At 47.7% G+C, this 20,652-nt stretch overlaps 1 protein-coding gene across 1 annotated transcript; it reads left to right on the top strand.

Moving 5' to 3' along the window:
* Positions 1-58: 58 nt before the first annotated feature.
* Positions 59-17,724, top strand: LOC148507463 (uncharacterized). The gene is made up of 4 exons (XM_088446158.1): positions 59-133; positions 2,698-3,036; positions 4,845-4,956; positions 14,620-17,724. Exons 1-4 carry the CDS (start codon positions 82-84, stop codon positions 15,281-15,283), a joined length of 1,167 nt encoding a protein of 388 aa, XP_088302284.1. The 5' UTR covers positions 59-81; the 3' UTR covers positions 15,284-17,724.
* Positions 17,725-20,652: the final 2,928 nt, after the last annotated feature.

Consider the following 20,652-nt stretch of genomic DNA (forward strand, 5'->3'; position numbering starts at 1 on the left):
CCCCCTCTTTCCTGTTCTGCTATACGTTCTCTCAGCGCTTCCTCTCCAGCGCACAGGACCTCTCACCTACTCTGCCTCGCCATGGGGAGGCTGCTGCTTACAGTCCTCTTCCTTCTCGGAGGTACTTGTCCAGGTAAGTGATGGACGGAAGAGGAAAGGTGTACTTAATAGGGGGTAGCAACTATGGAGCCATAGAGCCATGAGGCAGGCAAGGCACTGGCATCACTCCTCTGATAGGTCTGCTGGGTCTAATAACTGGGTCAGGTAAATGACATGCGGTTATAATAATACTGTGACATTATATGTAACTCATACGATGTTCCTTGTGCATACAGGGGATTCTCTTATACATGTCACTTTCTTAGTTGCAGATTGATCCTTGTGTATAATTACCAACACCTGGGAGGGGGAGGGGGAAAGGCGGGGGGGGGGGCGGGGGGAGGAGCTTTTACCTGTTGACAAAAGTTGATTGGGGGAGGGAAGGGGCACGGGGAGGGTCTAATATCCTCATATTCATTATTCCGCCTATATTTGAGGAAAGGTCTATTGTGCAACAGTAACTGATATGGTTGGGGCGTCGCGCAATAAGGCGCAGATGTATTTCACGAACCATCGTGCGGTTTCCCGTTAGTGCATCTGAGGGTCTAATGACAACCAAGCACTACACACAGTATAATATAAATAATATATATTAGGGTGTGATACATTTACGTGATCCTTTTATCTATGACTGTATGATAATATCCTATTCTTCATTTAATTAAATTTTTAAACACGTACATTATCTCATTATATATACAGTATAGTCTGTAGATTATTAAGTGAGGGCGATTATGCACGCCGTACTGCAGCGAAAATATGCTAATGTTTGCAATCGCAAATCCAGCTCAGCGACCTTACTCAGAAATCGCTAACCTCATCGTACGCAGTGAGTACACAAGCTGCGTATGGCGTCGCAGTGGCTAATTTATGCACGCCCATGCAATGGCGGTCAAATGGACAGGCGCGCATGCGTTTCTCCAAACCACTCTGCCGTCACCACCCCCCAAACGCTGATGCCCCGTCACTCACTCTGCGATGGCTTTCTTTCTGCGTGCGCGATCGCAATGCTATCTCACGCCCGTGCACTGCAGTGCATTCGCAGTACGCACCATCGGCCGATCTGCATACGCTCTTGCAGTTGCGATCCCTTCTGAATGGGGCCCTGAGTTGCAGCATTGCAGATCTATGTTGTAGTATTGATTTCAGGAGGTAAATTGATGGACCTTTTGCAATGGATGCGGCTGCCTTTGCATTATTATTACGAATTGGAACCTAGGGCCGCATGTTACAACATTGGGACGCGACCCAGCATTCTCCCATGGACACCAATGACACCACCCACCCGCCCTTTGTCACAAATGACCTCCATCCTTTTTGTTCTTGTCACTTATGGCCCCCACCTGGACTCTTCCCCTGTCCCATATGACGTACTAAGCCTTGTACATAGATAAAGTACCAACCAATCAGCTCCTAACTGTCATTTTTCAAACACAACCTGTAACATGATAGCTGTTTGGTTGGGACTTTGGCCCTCATTCAGAGGAGCTCGCAAGAAGCGAGCGCTCGTTCTGAATGAGGGCGGCCGCTTGTATTTTTAAGTGCGGCCTCCTGGTCGCTAGCTAAGCTGTGGGTTACCACCCACAGCTTTAGCGACCGACCAGGTTGATGGTCACGATGGTCAAGACCATCGTGACCATCGGGGCTTGCGACGAGACAAGATTGGGTCTTGGCAACCGCAAGCCCCAGGGAGCTTCCTGCTCTGATCGAGCAGGAAGCTCCCCACTGACATCACTGCTGATGTCAGTGCGGCCGCCCACAAAACGGCAGTTGTTATTTAAGGAAAACCTCCATTTGTGAATCCACCCCCCCCATCACGCCTACAAAATGGTCCGAGCTGTCGATCAACATCGACAGCCGGCCCTTTTGTTGTGAGCTTTGGAGCGAGAGAATTTCTCTTCCGCTCCGGGGCTTGCGCACATGCAGTGCAGCCGCTGCGCATGCGCAGGGCCTAAACATCGACCCGGTTGCGTGCGCTCAGCGCTTGTGACCGCGTCCGAATAAGGGCCTTTATCTCCATCCATTTTTATCTCTCTCCGTAGCTTAGTACATAGACCCCAAGGTCACATATGCCCATTACGATCCCAACTGTCACCGCCCAACTTTAATTCCGCTCCCCAGCTTTCTACCTGCTGCAGTGTCTGGTGGTGCAGGGTTGTAGGCTCCCTCTCTTATCTCATCATTGCTGCTGCTCCATGTGGGGGCGTGACCGCCAATGATCTCTGCAGGTGATGTCACCAGAAGTATGCGATGACCACGCAGAAGATGTATTCCACCACTGGAGCAGCAATGGTGGAGTACATTGCTCCATCAAAACCGGCAGCAGGGTAAGAGTATCTGGAGGGTCCAGTGGAAGAGGAGAGACTCATGTTCGTTCCCCCTTCCCCCACACCTCTCAGCAATTCTCCTGCATGGTCTTAGAAGCCCTGCTGGGGAGGCACTAGTCTACCTTTAACCACATAATTTAGTGTAATTTAGTAGAGTGGACTCTGATTCCATCCAGTGGCTGTATACGGTTTGCGAATAGTGTAAACAAGGTAACGTGGAAGTTTTATAGTGCTGCTGAAAATTAATATTGTCCTCCTCCTTCCTGTACAGTACAGCTGCCATCTTCCCTGCTTGTCCTGAACTCCACCCAAAGATCCCCCGACTCCTACCTCATCTCCTGCAACACCCAGGTCCCGGAGGAACGGGTGACGCAGGTGCACTGGAAGGCGCGACACAACGATGGCACATACAGCATCATCGCTGTACAGAACCCGCATTGGGGGAACCACACACAGCTCCCTTACAACGAGGTGGTGAAACTGCACAAAATGGACGCCACAACCTACACCATGGAGATGACCGTGGTGGAAAGAGTGGTGTGCTGTGAAGTGGTCGCTTATCCATCAGGAAAGGTCCACGAGAGCTGCCTTAACATGGAAGAAGACTCAGGTAAGATGGCCCATGACCTACTCTCTCCAGTGAGTTGTGTTTAGAGAGACAAAAAGTGTAACTGGAAAAGGAATGAAAATGGTGAAAACAAAAATGTTTGATGAGATATATATATATATAAAAAAATAAAAAAAGAGCTACTTACCTACCTTCCATGTTCTGTACACCAGGGCTGGTGGGGTCCCTGTTGAACCTATTCGATCCACACCACCCTCCACTTCCTACATGGTCTGTTTGAAGCAAGCCGAGAGGCAACCAAGGCCCTTCCATGCAGGAGGAAGAGGAATTTTTTAACTTATTTCAACAGGCCAAGCAGGAAGGGGATAGCGGGCTGCAGTGTCAGACCATTGGTGGAACCAAGGACCACAGCAGATGTGGAAGGTAAGCAAAAACAAAATGAGATACGTTCGGGATAGCCTTTATACTTACCCTGTCGGGATCTCCATATGCCGGCCTTCCGGCGTCGGTATTTCATCGGCTGGGCTGACGTCTGGCGATATAACATACCCTTAATACCTGCTGCAAGTTATTATGGTCTACTTAGGATCCTGAGAATGCACTCTCTCAAACAAGAAACATATATGGAAATTTCTGCGATTGCTCTCTATTAATAAACAGGAGGCTTGTTTTAAGTTTCACCAAATAATGGTTTTTAATATAAAAAACATATACATATACTAAAAACACAGATAGACACTGATTCTGCATAAAAGGACGGCAAATCTCACACTATACATGTAATCTAAATTCACATATATTTTTCCTTTTGCATCACTTTGGAATCCAAACCACGCTACAACTTAGGCCCTCATTCAGAGCCGTACGCTCTGAGCAGAGCGCACGCTCTGAATGAGGGCCGGCCTCCATGAAAATGGAGCGTCCTTCTGGACGCTCGTATAGCTGTGGGTCACCACCCACAGGCTATACGAGCGTGCATTTTGATGGCCGCGATGGTCGAGACCATCGCGACCATCGAAATTGCGAGCCGGAGCCTGCGGTTGAGGTTTTCAACCGCAAGCTCCGGAGTGATTTTGGCTCTATCAGAGCCAAAATCACTCCCACTGACATCACTAGTGATGCCTACCAAAGGGGGCCTGCCTGCCAAAGGGGGCGTGCTGTCAATCAACATTGACAGCACGCCCCCATTGATCGGACACAACGAGCGAAGGACTTTCCTTCGCTCGTCGCGTCTGGCGCATGCGCACGACGGAGCTCCCTCCGTCGTGTGCATGCTCAGTCCAGAACATCGACCCACTTGCGAGCGGACAGCCGCTCGCGAGTGGGTCTGAATCAGGCCCTTAGTTATGAATTGTTTAGTTAGCAATTTGTTGCCAATCTACAGTTCTCACAAAAAAGCAAGCAAGCCGGTCAGTAGTTAGCAGCGGGTTAGTATGCAGTTCGTGAACCCTGGCGTCACAGGAGTTCACTTAGTAACTTTATGAACAACCTCCTAATGGTTAGGTTACCTCAGTCTGTATATGCCGGGATCCAAGGATGTCTGTAGGATTGTGAAGTCAATGCGTTTCGTCCCGTAGATAACCGGGACTTTCTCATCTGTCTATTGTTTTCTCTAAATGACAGGACATGTCTTACATTGAAACAGGATTAAAAGTTAAGTTTTAATTCTTAAGACTGCCCCCACTGTATTACTGTGTTGGGTATCCTATGCTCTAATCTTACTGCGGTTTTGTATGCACCGGATGCTCGTACAGGATAATTACACTGTAACCTGTGCAGGAACCTACCCCCCTTCTGTTCTTGAGAAATAAATCCTGCATGGTGACCTTGTCCTGTTCTCTGTCCCCCAGATGGCTATAAGATCCACAGTGCAGTGCTGGGGACACTACTCGTCGGTGGATTCTTCACCCTTGGCTCATTCGTCCTTTTGCTCCACATCTGTTGGATGAAGAAGAACGCCCGGTAAGAAGTCAGGCCTTTCCATGGAAATATATAATACTGGTGACGGATCAAGGACCAAATGTCCCATCTAGTCGGTTCCACATCGTGTTTTCATCAGCTACATTTGGCAAAAAGTGTTCCAAACATCTACTGTTCCTTCAGTCACTTCTAGGGGTATATTTACTAAAGTGAGAGTTTTTAGAAATGATGTTACCCATAGCAACCAATCAGATTCTACTGAACATTTAACTATCCCCTTCTAGAAGATAATAGCTAAAAGGGTCTATTTACTAAGAAGTGTTAGGAGACAAAGTGAAAGGAGATAAGGTACCAGCCAATCAGCTCCTAGCTGTCATTTTTCAAACACAGCCTGTGACATGGCAGTTAGGAGCTGATTGGCTGGTACCTTATCTCATTTCACTTTGTCTCCTAACACTGCTTAGTAAATAGACCCCATAATCTGATTGGTTGCTATGGGCGACACCTCTTCTAAAAACTCTCACTATAGTTTATGTACTCCCTAGACTCCCCACACCCAGGTTAGGCAGTCATTGGGGAATGATGGAAATGACACACACGCCTACAATAAGGCCGGGGACGTAAATCAGTACCTTAGACCACTCTCCACACCACCGCATGAGAGGACATTCTGTCCAAGTTTTAGCAGAAGACAATCTTCCCCAAAATCCAAATACTAAAGGGGTTATATAATAGGGTCCAGGTTTTCAGACACAGGCCCTGATTCAGACCCGCTCACTGCCGCAGGCAGCTCGCAGGGTCTGTGGGCGTGTTTTTTTTTTTTTCACTGGCCGCTCGCAAACCTGTGAGAGACCTCCCACAGCTTGTGCGATTGGCCAGGAGGCCGTTGCGATAATCGCGACCATCGGCCTTGCGACAAGACCCTGTGGTAGGGTCTCGGCTACCGCAAGGCCGAGTGGACTTCCTGATCTAATAGAGCAGGAAGTCCATTACTGACATCAGTAGTGATGTCAATAGGGCCGCCCACAAACGCCAAGCGTTCCTAATGGAACGCCTGCGTTTGTGCTACCCACCTACAAAACGGGTCGTCTTGTAGCGAGCCCCGTAGCGTCTGGGGCCCATTTATCAACTATCGCTTTTGCAACGCAATCAGGGCATGCCAGTAACGCCCCCAATCGCATTGCAAAAAGCCATCCTATCGGCCGGACGTATCAGCTGGGACATGCAGGGAGACGGGCTCCGAAAGGAGGGGGTGGTGCGCATGCGTAGTTCCGAGGACTGCACATGCACATCCGCCATAGCCGGGGAGGGTTCCGGCAGATCCCTCCGCCGGCTAATAGTGCACGGTGTAGCCCATAGGCTACAGCGGCTAACGCCACCTTCAGATGGCCAATATCTGGGATGCATCACATTCCGGATGTTGGTAAATTTGGCAGCATCGCATCCCCCATAGAAAGCTATGGGGGAGGCGGCTCCCAGCGGTAATGTAGGGATCACAGCAGGTATCGGAGATACCGGCTGTGGTCCCTCCTTAATACATCCGGGGAATACTTAGTATTGGAGGTAAATCCCGGAAAACGGGTGTTTTCGGGGATTTCACCTCAAATACACTTTGATAAATGGGCCCCTTAGTACTGTGTACATACACAATATGTATACGGATTGCACTGGCTCACTGAAGTGAAGGATTTTACTGGGGGTCTGCAGCTCCTAGGTAATATCCACCAGTATAAAATTATATATATATGTGATTGAGTGCTGTGGATTAAGGACCTCATTCAGAGTCTCTCGCTAGTGCTGTGCGCTCGCAAGCGGTCCGATGGTTTGTGTACGCGCATGCTTCGTTCTGCGCGTGCGCTCACTACTCTGTGCAATCGCAGGCCGCTCGCTCGCCCAGCAAAGACAGCCCAGTGAAATGAGTGACAGGAGAGGCCGTTTGTGGGTGGTAACGGGCAGGACACTAATAACGGGGGAGTGGAGGTGCGAACGTAGGCGTGCCAGAGTGTTTCAGCGCCGTTCTAGAGGCGTGCATAATTAACACGCAGCGTCATAGTACACGTCACCTGCCTGTTTTTTTACACTGAAGTCCTCGCAGTGCTTGCGGTAGGGTAAGGCAACCACAAGCGCTGCGATCGCTTCCAATTGTCCTCGATGTACCAATGTTTTAATACACTTCCTGGAGATGGCGTGCGCTGGTGGGCGGCTCTGCCTGTGCGATTGGATGTACGCTGGCCGCTTGCTAAGACATGGTGGGCGTGCTTATGCCTTGGCGAGCGATCGCTTCCCGTGTATATATATATATATATATATATATATGGCGTGCATTTACTACACACATATATATATATATATATATATATATATATATATAACAATGGGGTGTGCAGCCACCACACATATATATATAACCATGGGGCGTGCAGCTACCACGCATATATATATAGTGTTCACTCTAGGACCGGCAGCAGGCAGGGCGTCGGATCTAGAGATAGGGCACTTCTGCCCGCGAGTGGCCGAAAATGGGGCGTGGCCAAAAAAGGGGGCGTGTCTTTATGACGTGTTCCATTTTCGTCACTCCAGAGGGCGTGTCGGCTCTTACGGACATGACGGGCAGCCCCCAAGTGCCGCCATTTTGACCACCCGCGGGACACTGCGACCCGCGGGTGGAGACAGAACCCACAGGCTGTCTCAGCGGGGTGCCGCACTGGAGTGCAGGGTGCTTTCTGCCCTTCAGAAATAGGGCAGGACGCGGCGCCCCGCTGAAACAGCCTAGCGGAAATGCTATATATATATATATGTGTGTGTGCGGTAGCTGCACTCCCCATTGCTATATATAGTTACGTGGTTCATCGGACGCGGAAATACAATTTTCAGACAATTTCTGCTCCCTGACAGAAATGTGTGCGCCAGCGAAGCGTAACCCGTCACCTCGCTGTGTTATTATCAGCACAGATACCGGCTGTCTGACGGGCCACCTCTCAGTAACTGATGCCTCCTATTGTGTAAGACAAGCTCTCTGTACTAGAGGATGACATATATAGCAGATCATTTGCATATGTAACACACAGGATAGTTTGTCCGCTCAGAGAACATCCTATGACAGCAGTAACCACACACCGGGCCTCGCTGCGAGCTGCTCTGCATTTCCTGCTTGTTGCTCTGTACACGCTTACACATGCTGCATAATTATCACACACATCCCCCATCCCCACCCAGCGCCCTTTGTGTGGCTTATCTGGATGTATTGGGAGTACATAGTAATTGTCACTAGGAACATATAATAAACTCTGATGGGACAGGATAGAGCAGGACAGATTAGTCTGTATAATAGCTGCAATAGTAACCAGTTATTATATCACTGTATCACAGATAATCAGTATTATTATACAGAGCAATGTACTATTAAGCTGGGTACACGTGGGACCACAGGTGATGGTTGGTCAGTGTGTGTGAACAACCATCGTCTGCAGAGATATCTGGGCCTGATTCAGAGCCGCTCGTAAGCGGCCGCTCGTTTGCTCCGAGCGATGTTCGCACATCTGCGCATGTGTATGGGTTGTAATACGCATGCGCGAACCAGTCAGTGCGGTCGGAATTCGTGTGCTTGGTAAAATAGCGAGTGCCTGCTAATTTGAGTGACAGGATGAGGCGTTTGTGGGTGGTAACAGGGGAAGGTGCTTGAAAACGGGGAGTGGAGATCCGAACGCAGGCGTGCCAAACGGTCAAAACGGGCAATTTAAGGGTGTGCATAATTAACAATGCAGCGTCATCGACCACGTCACTTGGTTGTCTTTTAGCCTGAACTGCTCGCATGATTGCGGTAGGAAAATCCTACCACAAGAATAGCGAGCAGTTCATACGCCTTTCGATGTACTCGATTAATCTAATAAATAGCGGAGATGACGTATGATGCGAGCGGCCAGGGGGCGTTTTTTCAAAATAGCGAGCGCATGTTTCGTTCGCTCGTTCAGACATAGAGGCGTCAACAGACCGCAAAGAGCGAGCGCTTAATTTAAATATCCGGCCCCTTTTTCAGAACGACCGTCCGCAAATAGCGTCCGGCTCTGAATCAGGCCCTCTGTCAGGTGTGTACCCGCCTTTATACTGAGCACTGGGATTGTTATCGCTGTATAAATGTCTCAGGGGGAGATGTATTCAATCTTCTAAAAAAGACAGGTGGAGGCGTTGCCCATAGCAGCCAATCAACTTCGACCAATAATCTTATAGACTGTACTAGATGACAGTCAGAAGCTGATTGGTTGCTACACCTCCACCTGTCCTTTTTAGAAGAAGATTTGTTAAATCAGTATGTTATGTACAGAGCGGTGTGATCACTGTCAGTGTATAATACAGGGTACTGTGATTATTATCAGTGTATAAATACTTATTACTACAACTCAGAACAGTGAGATCACCACACACTCATAGGCACCCACACTCACACATTCACAGGCACAGACTCACAGGCACCCACACTCACAGACACACACACATTCACAGGCACACACTCACAGGCACCCACCTCACAGACTCACAGGCACACACATTCACAAATACACACACATTCACAGGCACAGACTCACAGGCACCCACACTCACAGACACACACACATTCACAGGCACAGACTCACAAGCACCCACACTCACTGACACACACACACTCACAGGCACACACTCACAGACACACACTCACAGACACACACATATTCACAGGCACTCACAGACACAGATACTTGTGACATTCACAGGCACAGACTCACAGACACCAACACTCACAGATACATACTCACAGGCACCCACACTCAGACACACACACATTCACAGGCACAGACTTACAGGCACCCATACTCACAGACACACACTTACAGACACACACACATTCACAGGCACACACTCACAGACACAAACTCACAGGCACCCACACTCACAGACACACACACATTCACAGGCACAGACTCACAGGCACACACACATTCACAGGCACACACTCACAGGCACCCACAGTCACAAACACACACACATTCACAGGCACAGACTCACAGGCACCCACACTCACAAACACACACACATTCACAGGCACACACTCACAGGCACCCACACTCACAAACACACACACATTCACAGGCACACACTCACAGGCACCCACACTCACAGACTCACAGGCACACACATTCACAAACACACACACATTCACAGGCACAGACTCACAGGCACCCACACTCACAGATACTCACAGGCACACACTCACAGACACACACACATTCACAGGCACAGACTCACAAGCACTCACACTCACAGACACACACATTCACAGGCACAGACTCACAGGCACCCACACACATTCACAGGCACAGACTCACAAGCACCCACACTCACTGACACACACACATTCACAGGCACACACTCACAGACACACACTCACAGACACACACATATTCACAGGCACTCACAGACACAGATACATGTGACATTCACAGGCACAGACTCACAGACACCAACACTCACAGATACATACTCACAGGCACCCACACTCAGACACACACACATTCACAGGCACAGACTTACAGGCACCCACACTCACAGACAAACACTTAAAGACACACACACATTCACAGGCACACACTCACAGACACAAACTCACAGGCACCCACACTCACAGACACACACTCACAGGCACCCACACTCACAGACACACACACATTCACAGGCACAGACTCACAGGCACACACACATTCACAGGCACAGACTCACAGGCACCCACGCTCACAAACACACACACATTCACAGGCACAGACTCACAGGCACCCACACTCACAGGCACAGACTCACAAGCACTTACACTCACAGACACACACACATTCACAGGCACAGACTCACAGGCACCCACACACATTCACAGGCACAGACTCACAAGCACCCACACTCACTAACACACACACATTCACAGGCACACACTCACAGACACACACTCATAGACACACACACATTCACAGGCACTCACAGACACTCACACTCACAGACACTCACAGACACAGATACATGTGACATTCACAGGCACAGACTCACAGACACCAACACTCACAGATACATACTCACAGGCACCCACACTCAGACACACACACATTCACAGACAGACTTACAGGCACCCACACTCACAGACACAAACTCACAGACACAGATACATGTGACATTCACAGGCACAGACTCACAGACACATACTCACAGGCACAGACTCCCCTGCACCCACACTCACAGACACACACACATTCACAGGCACAGACTCAAAGGCACAGACGCACAAGCACCCACACTCACAGACACACAGACATTCACAGGCACAGACTCCCCTGCACCCACACTCACAGACACACAGACATTCACAGGCACAGACTCCCCTGCACCCACACTCACAGACACACACACATTCACAGGCACAGACTCCCCTGCACTCACACTCACAGACACACACACTTTCACAGGCACAGACTCAAAGGCACCCACACTCACAGACTCACAGGCACAGACTCACAAGCACCCACACTCACAGACACACACATTCACAGCCACAGACTCACAAGCACCCACACTCACAGACACACACACATTCACAGGCACAGACTTACAGGCACCCACACTCACAGACTCACAGGCACAGACTCACAAGCTCCCACAGTTACAGACACACACATTCACAGGCACAGACTCACAGGCACAGACTCACAAGCACCCACACTCACAGAAACACACATTCACAGACTCACAGATGCCCACACTCACAGACACACACCCATTCAGAGGCACAGACTCACAAGCACCCATACTCACAGACACACACACATTAACAGGCACAGACTCACAGGCACATACTCGCACTCACAGACACACACACATTCACAGGCACAGACTCACAGGAACCCACACTCACAGACACACATTCACAGGCTCACAGGCACACACACATTCACAGGCACAAACTCACAGGCACCCACACTCACAGACACACACATTCACAGACACTCACACTCACAGGCTCCCACACACACACACACAGATAAATATGTACAGGCACCCACACTCACAGACACACACACACTCACAGGCACAGACGCACATACACTCACAGACACACTCACAGGCACCCACACTCACAGGCACAAACACACACACTCACAGACACATACTCACTGGCACAGACACACACACACTCACAGGCACAGACACACACACACTCACAGAAACACAGACACAGAGTCACAGGCACAGAAACACACACAGATACATACGCACAGACACTCACAGGCACAGAAACACACACTCACAGATACATACTCACAGGCACACACACACACACTCACAGATCAGAGCCGAATTTAGACCTCATTGGGCCCTAGGCAAGATACCGATTTGGGGCCTCCCTCCTTCCAACAATCTATAGTACCATATTTTCATTAAAAAAACAAAACACTGCAACTCATCATTTACCATGAGTTATGCTGGTTATAAAGTGGGTACACACTGGAAGATGTGTAACGGGACAATATGTTGGCCCATCAGGCCGACATATTGTACCACGGATACACATCAGAAGAATGTAATGAACTATGGAACGATCACTTGTTCCTTCCTTTTATTAACATGAATGGGGCCGCATGCAGTATCGTCCAGCACTTCAAACCTGCCGATGTTCCATGCGACCATGTGGGCGCGCATATTGTGTGTATACACTGAGCGATACGTCGTTACAATGTCGCCAAATCATAACGACATCATCCCAGTGTATGTCCAGCATTATACTAACTAAAAATAACACAGAGGGGGCGCTATATAATAAAGGAAGAAACCGGCTTAAAAATACAGAGTGCAAACAATATTAGAAATAACTTTTTATAGGCCCTTAAAGACTGCTGCTACCACTTAGAGGAGCTGACCCTCTGGCAATCAATATACAAAAAACACAGAAATGCAGCGCTATCCGAAAGAGACCTGAAATCACTCTAAACACATGTGAAAAAAGCAATTCAATATTCACTAACGACGGGAATTGTACAATATAATCAAGAAAATAAAAATGCAAGAAACATCAGTGTGTAGGCACTACATCAAAAAACAGACCTAGTACAACTGTATTAAAGATAAAAAAGAGTTTAATGTCAGTGGTATACAGAAAAAAAGAACACACATGAAGATATATGAAGATTAGGATTAAAATAAAAACGATAGTAAAAAATTAAATCTAGATAGGTGGTTAACTGAAGTGTTACTAGAAAAAACATGAAGTGTTAAAAGACCCAAAATAACAAGTTAATTCTCATTTATTCAGATTACAATTGATTTTTCATATGTGTATGTTATAGATATAATAGTAATTAAATTTTTACCTGTTCTTTTGGGTCGTGTTTCACAGAGGCACAGGCAGTCACGGAGCCGCGGGCAAACGCCAGAATCAACGAGGTTACTGGCCCGGGCCCCGTTATGGAGACTCTGTGAAATATTAAAATTACAAGAAGAGAAGCCTAAGTGATAGTCAAGGATGGATTTCAGGAGGCCAGGGGCCCCGTGTGATCCACCGGGCCCTAGTCGGGTGCCTAGGTTGTCTAGTGGTAAATCCGGCCTTGTCACAGGCACACTCTCAGTTACACACACACACACAGGTGCACACACACTCACATTAACAGACACACTATCACAGGCACAGACTCACAGGCACCCACACTCAAAGACACACACTCAAAGGCACAGACTCACAAGCACCCACACTCAAAGACACACACTCAAAGGCACAGACTCACAAGCACCCACACTCAAAGACACACACTCAAAGGCACAGACTCAAAGGCACAGACTCACAGACACACACACATTAACAGACACACTATCACAGGCACAGACTCACAAGCACCCAAACTCACAGACACACACACATTCACAGGCACAGACACAGACTCACAAGCACCCACACTCACAGACACACACACATTCACAGACTCAAAGGCACAGACTCACAAACACCCACACTCACAGACACACACATTCACAGGCACAGACTCACAGGCACCCACACTCACAGGCACAGACTCACAAGCACCCACACTCACAGACACACATTCACAGGCACAGACTCACAAGCACCCACACTCAGACACAGACACACAGGCACCCACACTCACAGGCACAGACTCACAAGCACCCACACTCACAGACACACAGGCACCCACACTCACAGGCACAGATTCACAAGCACCCACACTCACAGACACAGACTCACAGACACACAGGCCCCCACACTCACAGGCACAGACTCACAAGCACCCACACTCACAGACACACATTCACAGGCACAGACTCACAAGCACCCACACTCACAGACACAGACTCACAGACACACAGGCACCCACACTCACAGGCACAGACTCACAAGCACCCACACTCACAGACACACATTCACAGGCACAGACTCACAAGCACAGACTCACAGACACACACACACTCAGAAACCTACACTCACAAACACATACTTACAGACACACAGGCGCACACACTCACAGGCACACACTCACTCACAGACGCACTCTCAGGCACACACACACACACAGACACTGGTAATGTTATTATACGTAATGTTGGGATCATAATCTGTCTATAGATACTCATTATCATCATATACTGTAGGTCATAAATGTATTTATCTGTTTTTATTTCTTATAGTGTACTCAACGTAAGAGGTGCCAACCAGCAAGTGTGGAGTAGAAACCAAAGATCCCATGTCCCATACAGAAGATCTGGACCAGCAATAAACCTTGCATATGAGCCTCCGCTACACTCTGAGACACCCCCACCGATGACACATCCACACCAAAAACGTCCAAGAAACTGGCTACCTGCTGAGGATCCAGCCCAGAGAACCCAACAATATTGTGTAGCCCCACCCCTGAGTAATCAGTGGCTTATTGACGATCCTTCTGCAGTGCATCCCACCACTCACATTGCTCCTCCCCCGAGGAGCCACATGATACCTGAGATCCCACAAACACCTAGCAAAACATACAGCAATGTTAACCGTCTCAAGAAACCATACCAAAAAGTACCCCGTTTAAGCACTCTCCAAAATGAGTCAACAGTTAATCGGCAACATCATCCTGAGCAATTCCCTTATGCAGTTTCGAATGAGCCATCATTCATACCTCCCGGCCACTCAACATCTTCTCCATGGCTTTGCGATGAAGCGCTCTACTCTCCCGAAACTGCACCATTGCAGCCCCCCAGATTACGTGTCCCAAGGACACCAGAGTCTCCCTTCTCCACTGCTAATCCCATGTATCACAGTGGCAAAGGATGGGCTTGTCATCCGAACAATGTCCAATTAAGTTAAGAAACAATCCACAGTGTCTTGAAAAACTTTTTGACTTTTGCCTGCAGATCCAATACGTCAGTCACTGCACATAAATTATATTACCTATGGATTAATATACCAGGAAGCAGGAGACACATCCAAATAAACTATGAAGGCATATATACAGTATATAATATTATACTGCATGCCTTGTTTTGGCTTGCATAGTAGTATTAGCCACTTCAGGCAGATGCTTGGCCAGTTGGACAACATCCAATGTCTCCTACTGGTTTCTTCCTATGTCTAATTAAAATGTCACTCATTTGCTTACCTATACTCGTCACAAATTAGTTTAGGTATAGCCCCTTTCTATTCTCTGACCAGAAGTCTTCACTCCAGAACAGCGATAGATAAAACCCTGGATGACACTTTCAGGTGTGTATTATCTTACTAGAAGTTGTACTGAAAGGGACGAGAAATGAAGAGTGGAGATATCTCTCAGACGTTGCGCATGTTTGAAAACCGCGATTAATATCGGAAGATTGCAAATGCACCTAATTATAACAAAGGGTACGCTTTCATTCTGGATTTTTATAATGTCCCTATAAATGCAAGATAGCGTGTTCGGCAGGAAATACATGAGGTGCAAAGAGTAAAAATGTCACTCTAAATAGTCCAGACTGCCTTCCACTATAGGACCACTTTAATCCCTCCATATGTAGTTCCAACGCTTCCTTTTTTCTTCGTAAAATGAATCAGTGAATGAATATTGAGACTGTCGTCAATACACGTTGAGCATTTGAAGGTCTTCATTACATTGGTGGAAATGATTAAGAGACAGGGGCCTATTCATCATCGAAGGCCGTATGGCCTCCGATGATGAAGTTTTGAGCTCGCTGCGAGCGACTTAAGTATCCAACTCGCAGCGGGGGAGAAGTGACCAAATGATGAATTGCTATGGTGATTGGATAACTGCCCCGAAAAGTATCGCAGCTACAGAAGTAGCTGCATTACTTATCTGTTCCTCGGGTCATGCATGAGCAAAGCCGCCGGATAGCTGGTGAGGAGCCAGCGGAGGGATTCGCTAGGAGCCGGCGGAGGGATCCGATCGGAGCCGGCGGAGGAATCCGCTCGGATCCCTCTTTGCAACCCCAGAAGGACTGGGGATCCGAGAACAAGCACCGTCTGAAGATGGCGCTTGTTCTAGGCAGCATAATTTTCGGAATTTGCGGAACACCAAAGGGGCCCTGTCGGACCCCTCATGATTACCGGTCCATTTATCGTTAAATGAATAGGCCCCGTAGTCTGGTTTTCACCATACGTGTTATAGTGACAGGGCGGGCGCTTCCATTAGGCAGCTGCCTATGGGCGCTGGGACCTGAGGCTGCCTTGGAGAGGGCATGGTCTTGACTCTCCCAGAAGCCACCCCTGCCGGCCCTGTGAAACCGGCCTACCCCAGTGGTGGGCGCCCATCTACACCCACTTCCAGATCTCTCTCCTGCCCCTGTAGCCTCCATAGGCTCAAAGCAGTTTACACCATCTTAAGATGCTGCAAACTACCGGTACTAAACTCCAAAAAAGCTTTGCTTTTTGGAGTTTAGTACATAGGGGTCAGATCGTAGTCCCCATTGAACTCACCTGCATTGTGCTATTAGTACATAGGAACACTACGTGTTCCTACATGTGCTCCTACATGTGTTATGCAGTTTCTGCATAATTTTATGAAATAAACGGCTTGAATACATAGGACCCTGTGTCTCTCTTGGGGCCTGATATAGAGGTGTACAGTAATGCAGTAGCGTGAATTTATGCTAATATTGCAGTACACCCATCTCAAGGGCTAAATGAGTACTGGGGGGAAGAGGGGGGACGCAGGCAGAAATTTGGCCTAGGGTGCCTAGAAGCCTAGCACCGGCCCTGTATAGTGACATATATGCTGGTAGAAAAAAACAGCCCTACCTCGCTTACTAGGGGATTTCCCTTCAGGGAGTAACGCCCAGGACCGACCAGCAGTCCAATCAGACGATGCCACCTCACAGATGTCTTGTTGTGACATAGAAACGCTGTGTACATTGCATGAAACTTATCACATTGATGTAACACCAGAGACAAGCAGAACACCGGAAACGCACTTTTACACTTTCCTGTATCTCTGCTAAAGGCGACATTACCTGCACAAAGCATGTTATCCGGACGTAGGGAAGAACTGTTCACTACTACACACATGGTGACCAGGCCAAGAAAAAGTTAGACGGACTATGATTACATATAAAACATCTACGCTGCGGCCCAAAACGCTAGTACATGGCTTATTTTCTCCTAATATACCTGTTTGTCTACAGCTTGCATGTAAACTGCAAAGTCCTCTGCACTAGTATTAGACATTGTATTATTGCTGTACAGTATTATTGTGTTATTTTATTTTCTACCCAACTGTATTTTCTGTATAAAACTGACCATTGCTGTACTAATAAATACACAGGAACATTTTTATAATCTGCGTTCGGATTGGTCCATTCATATATACAGTACCTGGTTCTACCTTAACAGAGAAGTCGTTTTCGTGTCATGTTTTGCGTCAATGCCACCAGGCCTTAAACCAGCCCTCCAGTGCACTCGGCCTCCTCCTAATACCTCTCCCCACCAGGACCCAGGTGGAGACAGGTGGACATCATTGGGAATGAGATGAGATTACAGTGCAGGACAAATACGGTTTATATACATTGCTGCAATAGTGATTAAAGCACTCACAATAAGCAGCCGGGAGTCAACAGTCACGTGTTAGGTGCCCTTGTAGGGAGTAAGGAGCAGAAGAAAGTATAAGGAGAAGCACATGAGGGAAGAGGGCCCTGCTCGTGAGAGCTTACATTCTAAAGGGGAGGGGCAGACAGACAGGCGTGACACAGAAGAACTTCTCCACTCATCAGGTCTGCTCTCTTGTGACTGCATGTAAAATGTTGTCGATCATGCATGTTTTTACCATGAAGTCCTGGACAAGGTCTATAGACACATGGTGGGGACACGGGAGGTCAGGCTCTCCTGTTGTTGGAACATTAGCCAATGTTGCGCACGCAATCATTTGGCGACATGGATGATAATTCTAGGATTTACACTGAACATGGCGTTCCTCTTTTGGCCTGGACATTTTGCCTGAGCAATATGGCTGTAAGTGGCCCCAGCCCTATCCCAACCGCGCCACAGAATGGATTAAATTCACCGGAGGGCCTGATTCAGAACTGGATGTAATTCCGTCTCCCTGCTGTAAAGATCAGTGTTTTACTGCGCGTGTTTAGTAAAGTGAGGAGGAACCCAGAATAAAGCCTGCAGAGTAGTATAGAGGGTCTGCAAGTGTAACATGCCTGCAGTGGCCCAGGTCAGATGTTAAGGGGACATTGTCCCCCTTTGCAACTCTGCTGAGAGTGACAAATGTCCCCCTGAGTGGCAGCCGGTGCTCCCCCCTGTGCAGGCATCGCTCGTCCCCCACAATTTGGCCACGCCCCCCAGTACCTGGACCCGTGGAAACTCTCGGCGCCCCTGAGTATGTACCATACATGGGATAAGTGTGCAGATGCTTATTTTCTTAACTTCTGAAAGGATTTCACTGAACTCGGATTTAAAAACTGAACTCGGGTTTTGGATTGCCTGCTAACTGGTCAAAATGACGTCATTTTAGCTGTTTTTTCTATTTATTTATTTATTTTTTTAAATACAGATCCAAAACGTGAGGGTGGTGTTGCAAAACCAAAACACGAAGGTGAATCCGGTTCCAAAACCAGGGGGACGGCGCACATCTCTAATTAAAAATTAAAAATAAATGAATATTTGTTGATATTGTCAACAAATTTACACAGTAAAAAAAATAGAATAAAAAATGACACTGACAGTGAGGAAGATTCATAGCGCATGAGGGGTCGATCCGTACTGACCAATCAGAGCCACCCACTCATGCTCCAGTATCAGCCAATAATAGGTTAATTGACTAAAAGTCTCAGAGGAGTTTCCTTGTCATTAGTTCCATCGTGACTCCTCTATAAACGCGTTGTGCGATACCTGGATTAATTTTGTATTACATCAGGACGGAAGACACGAAGATCCCCATGGATTAAGGAAGTAAGAGAATAAAAATGGTACTGAAGGTTTCGGGGAGCGTTTGTGTCTAGTCGTTAGCATTACTGCCTCACAGCCCTGAGTTCAATTCCTGACCAACTCACTGGTCAGGAGTGTGTGTGGAGTTTGTATGTTCTCCCAGTATTTGCGTGGGTTTCCTCTGGGTGCTCTGTTTTTTTTCTGACATCCTAAAAACATACTGGTAGCTGGTGTCTGACTTAAAATGAACCCTCGTGTGTATGTGTGGCCATGTGGTAGGGAATATAGATTGTAAACTCCAGCGGGGCAGGAATTGCTGTGAATGACTGAAATAATCTCTGTATAAATAACTTAATAAAGAAATACATTTTGTGTAATCTGTAGTCTATGAACACAGGAAGGATGTTGGCAGTCAGTTGCCTCTGCTATGTGATGTGGGTGGTGTAGGGCTGCGAACACTCTGCAGAATTTTATGGCCAATTACAAAACAAGTGAATATTTTGCAGAACAGTTTTGTAGAATGTGTCATTTCTAGTTACTGCAGTACCATCCAGTGCCACCTAGTGGTCACTCTGTGTAATTACAGCAGCTGAATTAAAATTTTTAAGATCCTAAAATATTTTCCTGACACCCAGAATGTAGCACATTACATGTAAGTGCTTTTCCCTTCCCTGGTTTTGGGGCACGGTCACCTAAAACACTGGATGGAGCGCCAACCGATGACATGGGGCAGCCAGTAGCTTCTTTATTAAAGCTCGTCGAGAAATTAAGTACTGGTGTATTTGTTCCACAAGCATCGGGAGTTACACATTGGCAAGAAAGAAATAAAGAGAAATGGCAGAGGATAACAGTGTCAGTGTGGTCACAATAACCTCTGGTCGGAAGTATTGGATGCAACAATGAAATTCAGCTGAATGTCACAAAACATCCTCTCAGGGATAGAAATGATCTAGTAACAAACCCCCGAAAATCTCTTTTCATGAGAATAATGCAGAATTTATTTTGGAAAAGGAGGATGGAGAACTTCCCTCCCACCCCCACCCCCCGGCTGTACAATATCCAGGAATGATGATGTTCGTCCATGTAAGATGACGTTTTGCCTCTTTCTGAGTTCCGTTTTTTTGGAGGGAAAAATCCGAACTCCACGTGCAAACTCGAACCTATCCGAGCCTGCACATCCCTACACTGAACCCGCTGTTCTAGTACGTGCGGCCTCTAAACCCAGATCCCACCGCAAAGATGCTGTAGGTCCCTAGGATCTGTGCAGCGTTCTAGTTATACTTTTGTTAATAAATAGTGGACACTAGACCTTTTTAAAAAAA

Source organism: Taudactylus pleione, unplaced genomic scaffold (assembly GCF_031769625.1).
Source record: "Taudactylus pleione unplaced genomic scaffold, aTauple2 ptg000393l, whole genome shotgun sequence".
Lineage (NCBI taxonomy): Eukaryota > Metazoa > Chordata > Amphibia > Anura > Myobatrachidae > Taudactylus > Taudactylus pleione.